Below are 11,839 nucleotides of genomic sequence, written 5' to 3' on the forward strand. Positions count from 1 at the left end.
ATACCTGGAGTGTTGAATTGATTCTTTCATGCATGTTTGAGAAATCCTTAAAGTCTCCTGTGGCAGACATTCGGGGGTCCCTCAATGCCCGCTCACAAATGCGCCGACTATTTACCGAAAGTTCTGCCTCGGAGCTCCCGACCCGCAGAGCACAACTCCGCAAGAAAGCAAATTTAAAACGGGGCTTTTTAGTGAACATGTCCAATCCAGGTTTAACCAAAACAAAGAAACTGCATGTAAGGTTGGCCCCACATGGACAACTTGAACTTTTTCACCACATTTAGACATTCTGTAAACAAATAAATTGTCATCTTTTTAACAAATTATCGCCCCGGGAGGAATAAAACCACTTACAACATAATAGATTCATCTAAATAAAAATCATTTATTTGTCATTAATATTATATTTATCATATCTAGAGAGTCCACCATGCCATCAGATCTGGAGTAAGTGCTAAGACGCCTGTTGGGGAGGAGGAAGATGGAAAGGCAAAGACGGGCAGGGAAAGAAAAAAAAAAAATTAAAATCAGACCTCCTGTTCATTCTCCATGCTGATGCAGTCAATTAAGAAGGAAACATAAAAAAGGGGGATGAAAGGATGACAAACAAGAGGACTTTAAATGTCTTTGTTGACCTACATGAGACCCAGACAGGACGGGACAGGAAGCAGTCAAAGGAGTCGGGAGCAGCAGCTTCGAGGTCATTGGTCAGATTGCCAGACGGGAAACCAGGACGAGCCAATCACAAACCGAACCGACACAGAGGAGCAGGAGGAGGAGGTGGAGGAGGAGGAGGGCGGTTTTTTTGTGTTTGTTTCTGCATCTGTTTGTGTTTGGAGACGTGTGCTTGCATTGACGTTTTGTCCGTGTGAACGTTTCTGTGAATGTGTAAACTGGTCCGAGTCGCTTTGAGCCATTTGTTGCTGTACACTTCGTCAAAGTTTCTGACACAAGCGGTTACAAAGTTGAGGTAACAGACATCCATCTTCCTTCCACTCCTGTGAAAAGAGCAAAAAAAAAAAAAAGAGCAATCGATTACAAGAAAGCTCTCCTCCTCATGGCTCGTTAGCGGCATCATGATGGTGTTACAGATCATCAAGTTCTTGATGATCCAGAAAACTGTTCAAAAAGCTGAATTGTTCTTAGTAGCAGTCGACTACATCCGAGGCCATTTTGAAGTAAAACACGAACAATGAAATGCATCCGATCGCTCATCGCAATGAGCGAAGGGAATGGAAAGGTTTTTATTCCAGTATTATAGGTCTTACTGACCTATAGCGCCCACTAGAGGGTAAAATGAAGAAGCTCCGGAGAAATCTTTTAGGCATGACAAATGAGACCAAATGAGTAGTGATAACTTTTTAGAGTTCACTGACATGATTCAAGAGCACGGGTCCTCTTTCCATTGAGATGAAGACAAACAAAAATCAACTTAGTTAAATTAAGGAGAATAACATTAGTCAGCCAAAATAAGAATGACTATTTCTTTGATTTATTTTTATTTTTCTAAATCACGTCGATAGTTTTGGTAATATTGTTTTAAAAATTACATAAAATAATAATAAAAAAAAGGACCAATGATTTGAATGATTACACCTACACACAAACCACTGAGTAATTAAGCAATTTAAACAGGAGGCTCTGAATGCCAAGTTAGTTATAAGGAGCAAAAAATTGAAACAGTAAAAGTTGAACAATAAATTAATAGTGAAAACAGAATGAATATATTATACTCTAAGTCACTGCTATTAACGAAGAAACACTTATTTTATTGATTATTCTTGAAAAAAATAATTAGACCTCAATAGAAAATGTCAGTCATCAGCTTCAACTCCCAGGAAATGTCTGAAATAGTTCACATTACCTATCGACAACACTTTTAGAGGAGCAACAATTTCCAGAAGATCAGACACATCCACTCTAGAACAAACTAAGCCATTGTGCCTGACATTTTTCACAATGAGAAAAAAAAAATATTGCAGTAGTATTAAACAACATTTACCTTTCATCGTGCTGTAGTGTTGCCACTAGAAACCATGTTGTTGTCAGAGTTTGATAGAGACTGCTCCTTTACTACAGGATCTGCAGGGACAAAAAAAAAAGGGGAGCCACTTTCAGCTTTGCACATTTACTCAATTAGATCAGATTTTTGGTGAACTACTGAAAAGTGTAGATGCGATGCTTACAGAAGTAGGGGTGCTCCATGGCCTCGGTGGCTGTCAGCCTCTGTTGGTGGTCGTAGCGGAGCAGCTTATCCAGCAGGTCCAGAGCTTCAGGACTCACTAAATGCTGGTTCTCAGTCTGCACAAACTGTTCCCATCGCTTCCTGCTCTGCCTGCGTGGACAGAAATAAAGGATGCACACGTTTGCAAAGCCCAGTAAAAATCTGAACGAATATTACACCAGATCATTCATGATTGGTCAAATATTAAAGCTTCTTTTTCGTAGGTCATGATGCTCATCTGAGCTGCAGGTGGAAAGCCCCGACTAGCTGATCATCGTTGGTGTAGCAAGAGATTGCTGCAGATAGGTGTGTTGCAATGGAACAACATCAGCAACGACCTTACAAAGAAATGGTTTCTGTCCATCAATCTGGGAAGGATTACTTGGCCATTTCTGAATAATTCAAAGTCCGTGGAAATCCTTTAATACAGTTACTTAGAAGTGGATGTCCCACCAAGTACAACTACAACATTTGGGGAAAACGAAGCCAAATGTATGAGCGCAAACACCTTGTATCAAAAATAAGACAATGACACCAAACCGAGTGGCAGAACTACAGCTGAAGATGGCTAAAAAAGACAAGTCAAGGTTTTCCAATGGCCTAGTCAAAGTACATACCTCACAAGGATTAAACTGTTGTAATGAGAAAATGATAAACAGCTACTTCTAGTTATTGCTGCTGAATCTCGAGATCATTTTAAGTAAGCTTTTGTTGATTGTGGCGCCACTTTTAAGGGTAATTTTTTTGTTCATTCTTCACACATTTTCCTCATTTAAAGACTTGGCAGGGACGAGAGGAGTTTTAATTTTGTGCTCTGGGTTCTCAGGCATTACACTCTACATGAAAGAGTATTGCTTTGTTTTTGTTATGACTGCATTCACTTTCTATAAACAAATGGTGTTTAATCCTGTGCAGCTAGCCGTCTCTGGAGTTGCTTGTGGACATTTCCAGCAGCCGTGCCTCTCAGCAGTCTGAGGACGGTCAGACGTGGCGTGGACTTACTGTCCTAGCAGGTCTTTGAAGCGTGGGTCCAGTTCGATGTGATATTTCCGCAGGTAACCGAACAGCTCGTCGGTCCCCAGCACTTTGGCAATTCTCACCAGCTGCAAACCAAAACCAAACAGAGTCCACGTATCAGACCATAAACTTTTTTTAAAAACAAGACTTCTAAAAAAAAAAAAAAACATTTTCCTTCGATTATCAGTTTACCACCCACTGAGATGGGTACCTGGTCGTAATTGTCTTGTCCGTGGAAGAATGGTTCTTTCTGAAAGATCATGCTGGCCAGCATGCATCCCAGACTCCACATGTCTAAACTGTAGTCATACATCTGCAACACAAAAAGACCCAGCTGGTGAAAAGAACAGGTTGATCAGGCCCAACCCTGTGTGACAATAATGACTCAGAGTCTAAATTTAATAAACAAATCAGCTCTGCCTCGCAGATAAACCCACTTTGGTTGAGACAACCTGCAGATAACAAAGCATGCAGACGTCTTTACTTCCTGCTTTAAGTCTCTTTCTAAAGCACGTTTTCTCAAAAACCCAATGGCCCAGTTTCAGTCGACATCCTCCTTAATAGCCCTAATTTTATGAAGGTCTTAATTTTATTTTATTTTTTGATGTCTTAGTTTTATGTATTTTGTAAAGAGCTTTGGGCACGACCTGTTGTTTTGTAAATGTATTTTATAAATGAGCTGGTTGTTTGGTTTCAGGTCGATGTTACCTGGTAGTCCACCAGAAGTTCGGGGCCTTTAAAGTATCGAGAGGCCACTCTGACGTTGTACTCCTGGGACGGGTGGTAAAACTCTGCCAGCCCCCAGTCTATAAGGCGTAGCTGCAGAGGAAACACAAGAGAATCAGTCCTTTGCTGAACAACAAACGCACACAGCAGCTGCAGCACTCCTGTGTTCATCTGCTGCCCCCTGCTGGAGAAAGAAAACTCATGTTTTTGCTCACCTAGGACTAAAATCTCCAGTAGTTTTCTTAGAAAGTCGCCACCAGTTGTTCAAACCCTACAGCTCTTTACAATGAGATGCAACGTGCTAAATCATAGTATGCTGCCATGTTGTACTGCTGCGTTAAAAAACGTGGATAAAACCAGGACAAACAACTGCCACCAAATTCTACAAACTTGAATCTTGTTTGGTACTAAAAACACTCTGAGGGAACAAGCTGACAGAAAAGAACAAAAACCCTCAAAGGAAGGAATTTCTAACCACAAAGGCAATACCTAGTGGAAATAATCTAAAGTCACAAGTTGAGACTTTCAATGCAATGGTATGTTGGTGGTAGCATCATGCTGTGGGACAGAGTGGATGGAATAATGGAAAAAAACAGGACTACATGTTTGTACATGTAAATGAACCAATTCTACAAAAGAGGAGCTCAAATGTCCGATCAGAATTATTCATGAAGCTTGTTGAAGGCTACAGAAAGTCTGTGGATGACTTTCAAACCTGCCAGGGAACATTTGACTAAATTTTAGCGAGTACAGGCGCTTCTTTAAGCAGCCATGTATATCTTTCCCCTCAGTTTCTGCATCCAGTTCTTGCTTTAAATCACCTTTGCAGACAACTACTATTGAAAAAGCGATTATTACGTTTGATAAATGCAGCAGACTTGGTTCCAAGCACTTCTCAGGAAACTTCATCCACAATTCAGGAACTTTGAAACCCCGTAAAACTGGAGCGTTTGTTCAAACGGCGTCTGTTCTTTCAGGCGCGCGCTCACATTGAGAAAACGGGGACTTTCATTAAATGGGAAAATGTTTGTTGTAACAACAGGAAGCTTGTTTATTCAGATGGAAATGACCTCCGCTGTTGTTTTAATAATCCAACTCCAAATGCACCCACACGAGGGCTGAAGGCTCGCATTAATGCGATACCCTCTCCTCTTCAAAATGGGGGGGGAAAAAAAACACAATAAAAGGAAAATAAACCAGGAGCTGAAGCAGCAGGATGACAGATAATAATCAGCGTGTGTGTGTGTGTGTGTGTGGGGGAGAAAACGAAAACAAATGGGAGGCTATTTAAAGCACCACCTACCTTTCTTAACTGGTGGTCGATCATCACGTTGTGAGGTTTGACGTCGCGGTGCATGATTCCCATACTGTGACAGTAGTCCAGAGCCTGGTGTTGGAACGTGGAAATAAGAAGTAAAATAAAAGAGAGGAACTGAGATCTGATCTCAATGAGGGAACGGAGAGGAGGGGGCAGGAAGGCGCAGTAAACACGTCTCACCTTCAGTAGTTCGTACATGTAGAAACGAATGTCATAATCTGTCAACTTCTGGTACAACTCCTGCAGAGATGGAGCAAAAGCTGCATCAGGGCGGCCGCTGTAGCAAAATCTAACTAAAGAACAGCAGAAAGGCGACGGTGTCAAGAGGAAAAGGGAGGCGGAGGCTGTACCTTAAAGTCTGTGTTATTGATGGATTCAAACACGAGTGCCGGAGTCCTCGACTGCGTGTGGCACCCAGAGAGACAGAGAGTCAGAAAAACACACAGAAGCTGCTGAAGCTCCGCTTCAATCAAACTGCTCAAAACTATAAACCCTAAATGATCATTTTCTTGCTCCCGGTTCGCTCGCAGAAACAGACACACAAGAAAAGAGATCCTGCTGCAGCGCTGCAGAGCGTCCCGGCTGAGTCAGAGCATGAATAAACATCCTTCCTTCCCGAACTCCTCATAATATTTTCACTTGGGACAAAAAAGTTAAAGTTCACTAGTTATTGTTCTCTAGTTTTAGACCAAATCCAGCATCAATGAAATGTGCTTGTTGTAAGCACACACCAACTAAAACATGCAACATATCAAGGATTTTTTTTTTGTTTTGTTTTTTTTAGCAATCTGTCTTTCAACAGCTTTCCAGTTCTTAGAAAAAATAAAAATTTGTCTAAGTTGAAAAAGGTCATCCGAAAGCATTTCAGAGCCTAATGGCTCGTTTTGTCCTCAAAATGCAATAAAAAAACTTAAACACACTTAGCAAGGTGAGTTTCCAAGCAACTCAATAGTCAAGCTTAAACTGTCATCTTATTTTGCACACAGAATATCTCCAGTGACTTTAACATCAAATTGTGTTAGTACTACTGTACAAGACGACTCTCTTTATGAATGTCATACGTTTTAATTTCATCACAAACTGATGTCTCTAAAAGCTTAAGGCGACTGAAAAAAATCATATTGGTGCGTCGCAAAAGTAGCAAAATGTCTGATTATTAACCCCAAAAATTGCAAATCACTCAAATATTCCATCCCCAACACCAACTCTTAATCTGCCCTGTATTTCCATAAAAAAAAGAACTATTAAAAAACCGTAAGACGAGCAGGCCTACCACCGGGTCTTTGACTGTGTCCACGAGGCGGATTATGTTGGTGCCCCCTCGCAGGTTTTCCAGGATCTTTATCTCTCGCTTGATCTTCTTCTTCTTGACAGGCTGAATCGATGGATGAACAGCAAAAAAAAAAAAAAAAAATTAACAATTTAACGACGAAGCCTCAGATGGGGAGACGAAGAAGCAAAATTACATTAATATGTGAGAGCAGGAATGTTTGCCAACATGCAGTTTCAGGAATCTGCTGATGCTGCTCTCCTCAGTGCTGCTGCTGCTCTCTGCTCTCCTCAGCATCTTTTTCCTTCTTCCACGCTCACATTTAACTGACTGACGGCTAATCCTCGCCTCTCGGCTGAGACACCTCCGCTTATTTTTGGGTTATCTTGTAATCTTTGCGGCTGAATGGGAGCCGGAGCAGCACAGAAGCTTATTTCAGTGGTTATTTTAAAGAAATAACCCCCAGATAATGACAATTTTATTGCTAAATATTACAATGAGCTGAGAAAAATTGCCCATTTCCTAACTCATTGTTACTCTTTCATTATGATGCTTCCAAAACATTCTACAGCCTTCAGTGACTTGGACACAGAGACTCCATCCAGCAAGCAGAATATATTATTTGCATGAATATTGTACGTTCCTGACACTGGGATTACAATTACCAACAAAAACTGCACTCCACAGAATTCTTTGCAACACTAATATCACACAGACTGACACAGTAATGGCAATATAAATGTATGCTATCTTGCCTAGCTCTAGTGAGCGTCTTTATAAAAGCAGTAGCAAGTTTGGCATCTTGCTAGTTTAGAGCATACAGTTGTTTGCCAACATCACGCCAAGATGGAGAGACATCAACAACAACCACAAAGAAGAAATGAATGCTGATCATCTATCTGGAAAATGTGAAAGAGCAATTTCCCATCTATTGTTTTCTTTTTTAAACTCATCGTTCGATAGTGCGAAAAAGTATTTCCAAGTGGAAAACATAAAAAAATAAAAATTAAAAAAAAGCTGCCAATCCTCCCAGGAGTCCATCTCTGAACGAATTCATATCAACAATTAAAAAGTGCAAAACTGAACGAAACTGCAAAGCACCAAAGAGCTCCATAACAGCCTCCGCATCCCTCAGTTGGCATGTGAAATGACATCATTCATGACAAGACAACCAGGACAAGCCTGAACAGGTTCTCCTTGTTTGGAATACCAACAGCCTGGCACGGCGGTGGTGGGATGATGATTTGGGCCTGCTTTACGTCTCTCAGTCAACCCTAAAGTCTGCGGCACAGTAACGTGTGCTGGAGTCAGATGTGAGGCCTTGTGCCTGAAAGCAGAGCGGGTCTTCATTCCTCCACAGCACTTTGATGAAGCTGGATAGAAAATGTCTTCAGGTCATTTCTATTGAAGATGGCTGTTGAATCATGGGGTGTACTTAGTTTGTAGCAACAGTGTAGAACTCGTTTTGCCCGTCAGGTTGGACTGAAATCAAGCAGAACCTTGCAAGAACCAGATCATTAAATTAAAGGTTGTCCAGACTCCCAGATCCTTGTCTGCTGATGTTCATCTACGAAACAACTGACCAATCACAGCGCAGTAGGACACCTTCAACACTGACCCACTTCAGCACTGAAACCTAGAGACTGACTGCACAAGAACCGCAGTAGCCAGGTCGGTTTATTTGCGTACAGCTACAGCTATGCAGCAATCGTCTACGGCTGTGTTTTTAATCTTCTGCTCGGATTTCCAACAGCAGCAGGAGAGGTTTGTTAGCTGGCTTAAAGACTGGGCTGCAATTAAAGCCAAAGCTGCGACTACAGACAAGACTTCCTGTTCAAGCTGTAAAATGGCGGCTCCTGAAATGCTTGGTTCTTTGAGTCTATCTTACTGGAGTATTTATTTAGCATCTTGAAGATTTTGGATTCATTTGTTTTTATCTTAAAACCCCCACCTCCATATATCATCTCCAGGTTTCATGTTCTGCAAAAAAAAAAAACATCTGACTAAAACTCGACAAAGTTGAATTCATCATATCCTGACCATTAGAGATCAAAGCCTCAAAAAACGAGGATGTAACGTATAAAATATATTCCTGGATTTTTACTTGATTTTATTACTTGCCATTTGATTAGTTAGCTAATTTGGTAGGTCCAGGAGAGACTGTTCAGTTCAGTCCCTAAAACGTTTTTGAGCCAAGAAGCAACATACGGTGGGGTCTGTATCCACATCTCCTTCACATTAGGCATTCCTAATCAGACACTCAAACTACCCAAAATCAACCCCTCAGATGTGGGGACCGCAAGGATTCAACTATGAGACTTCCAGCTTATCTCTAAAGCTGAGTAAGTCGGTTGTCTGGAGGATCTCATTTTTCACAGGTAAGCGGTGGACCAGCGCATCAACCACATTACTGCAGACAACATCCAGATCTGTCCAGCCATCTCCTCTGCAATCCTCCAGTACGAAATTACTATTTTGCACACAGGCAAAAAAATAAATAAATAATAATAATAATAATTCAGCCTGTTTAAGCAGTTTAGTTGTTTTTGTTTTTCAGTCCATCCTTATCTGGTCCTGGACAATGTTAGGTTTTATAAATCCATATTTTTTTTAACAGTGCCAAGAAATCCTGTGGATCTGAAAACTAATCACATGCTGCATGCCTGTCTGTGCCAAATCACAAAGGGACATTTACTTTAATCTGTCAAGACTCGGTCTCCAAAAGAGTCTCTATTACATGTTTAAAAGATGAAAGACGTACAGAAGTGTTTGCTTTAACCTCGAGGCAGGCCTTTGGGACAACCTTAAACAAGTCTTAGGGATTTAGAGTAAAAGACATAGAGAGGAGGAAACAGGTGCAGAAGGCAACTCAAACAACTGGAAACTGACAGAAAAAAGCACATGCATCAATTTTTCCTGCTGCACTTTTTTCTTCCACCAAACTTCCCATTAATATGTTTGATACAAGCTGTTCACCCTGTGAACATTCTGTTTTTTCAGCAATGACCTTTTCTTTTTGACCCTCCGAGTGGGGAGTGTCAGTGACTGTCAAGTCAGCGATGTTCCCCTGGAATGTGCGGGTCATGGCAAAACATTTCCGAACTAAAAAGTCACTTTTATATAGTGTTTAATTTTAATATGATATGATTCTGAATTCATGAAATAATTCATAATTGATTTTTCGTTTTTTTTTTCAAATTCTAGCTGCACCAGTGTGAGACTTGCTCACCTTGAGGATCTTGACCACAACCTTCTCATTGTTAGTGATGTTGATAGCCTCGAACACCTCGCTGTACTTCCCTCTGCCCAGCTTACGGACCAGCTGGTAGTCCTCCTGGTTGCTGCAGAGACAAACAGAAGAGCAGCATGTGTGACAAAAATCACACACACACACAAAAAAAGAAGTATTGTTTAGGCTCTGTGTGAAATCAGATCTTCTGTTGCAAAATCTCGTCCAGGAGTTTCTGGCTCAGATCTTAGGGCATTTAGACAACAGACAGGGAGGAAAGGACAGAGATGCGAGGGAATGAAGTGTCAGACAGACTGGAGGACAACCGTGGTGTCATCACACCCTCACAGCTCCGTGTTTAATAATAAACCCCCATCTGCCACACTTTCCCCTCTGCAATCTCCACACAGACGAATGCAGCTAAACTGAAATATCCTTACTTCCAGTTTGGAACATGGGCCTCGTAGTCCCAGTACTCCCGGCTCTTCAGGGTGTTGACGTCTGCGTACACACGGGCCTTGCTCCCGGCCACTGGACCCGGCATGGTGGGACCCGTGGCTCGGACGCCGCGGGGCGGGCGTCACGGAGGCCTGCCGCGGTGTGGATGGTTGGACCGACTCTGGGAGGCTGGTGAGGATTTAAGGAACGTTGGGGCAGCTGCGTGTGGGAGGAAAGTGGAACACGCCAGCCAGCTGGTTTGCAGAGAGGAGGGGGAAAAAAATCAGACTTGAGGACCAGAGATGTCCGCGGAGGTTGTCGCAGGCTGTAGCCGCCTTGAAGCGCTTCTTGATCGGATTATTAAAGGCAACACACCCGACGAAGGTTTATAATAGAAGTAGGAGATGATGGTGCTACACACAGAGATATGGACCAGGCGGCATCGGGGGTGCTGAGGTAGAGAGGAGGCGAACCCTAAAAAGGCAGAAGAGAAGCAGGGAAAAGGGGGCTTCTGATCGGGATTCTTGCACCAGATGATGGACGATGATAGGAGGGATGCCCCCGGAGCTCCAGAGCCAGCTAATCAATCAGCGCTCGATGTGACAGATTGGTAGCGGGGTCGACCAGAGGCAGAGAGGGGGCGGTGGAAGCAGCAGCGAAGATCGATGTTGTTAGCTCACGGTAGCGCCGAGATGTCGCACCGTAGGGGAGCGCTCGGCTCCGGGTACGAACATCAGCGGAGCCCGCGTCATGTGCAAGCGGCTGTGCGGGGCAAGCGGGACCTTCTCTTCCCGGTGCCGCACGCAAACTTCAGGGGCCCGGGTTTCGGGAGTTAGCTCGGCAGCCTACGGACCTCCCCGGTGGTGGAGAGCGCAGGAAGGGAGGCGGAGCGGGTGAAGGAGGAGCAGGAGGGAGGGAGATACCCGGGATGTGAAACCGCTGGTATCCGGGGTAAACTGCGCCATGCGTCAAGTGTCAACAAGGCCACAGCGCCATCTGGTGACAGGAAATGACTACGGTTGTGTAACGTTTAACCCCCCCCCCTCCGCCCCCACATATTTATTCTCTTAGTATGTGTCGCAATGCATGTACATATATTAAAAACACAATTATATAAATTAGAAAATATATTTTTGTATTTCTTGATACATTATGTATTTTTATTTTCTTTTTAAAGGCTAAAGAGTCAAGTATGGCAACAGACCCATAAAAAACCGGATCAATTTGTAAATAATATCAAATTGAACCGTGATGTACAAATTATTTTTTTTATTACGATGTACCTTATGAATTAACAGTTAAGTACTCTATGATACGTTAAATAAATACATATATTTACATCTAGTCTTACCAATATAATAATAGTATGTAATAAATTAATTATTCAGTTCTTGGAACTTAAAATATATAGAGAGCTTTTATAATGGGCTGTGGAATGACATTTATTAACAATTACTGTTATATAAACTAAATTATAGAAAAATAAACAAGTAAAAAAGGTTGTAATTAAGTTATAAAATGCTTATGATTAAGATAAACTCCATGTACTGATATCCGAGCAGCAACATGACAAAATTAGTTGTTTAACTAAGAAATGTTTTTTAAACTCTGAATTCT

General features: G+C 42.1%; 1 protein-coding gene across 1 annotated transcript; it reads right to left on the bottom strand.

The window, feature by feature from the left end:
* Positions 1-365: 365 nt before the first annotated feature.
* On the bottom strand, positions 366-11,238 carry csnk2a2b (casein kinase 2, alpha prime polypeptide b). The gene is made up of 12 exons (XM_008411673.3): positions 10,225-11,238; positions 9,785-9,896; positions 6,559-6,660; positions 5,636-5,686; positions 5,466-5,525; positions 5,271-5,354; positions 3,950-4,060; positions 3,453-3,554; positions 3,227-3,327; positions 2,187-2,335; positions 2,003-2,082; positions 366-998 (listed from the first exon to the last, which is right to left on the bottom strand). Exons 1-11 carry the CDS (start codon positions 10,326-10,328, stop codon positions 2,006-2,008), a joined length of 1,053 nt encoding a protein of 350 aa, XP_008409895.1. The 5' UTR covers positions 10,329-11,238; the 3' UTR covers positions 366-998; positions 2,003-2,005.
* Positions 11,239-11,839: the final 601 nt, after the last annotated feature.

This window comes from Poecilia reticulata, chromosome 6, assembly GCF_904066995.2.
Source record: "Poecilia reticulata chromosome 6, P_reticulata-male-v2, whole genome shotgun sequence".
NCBI lineage: Eukaryota > Metazoa > Chordata > Actinopteri > Cyprinodontiformes > Poeciliidae > Poecilia > Poecilia reticulata.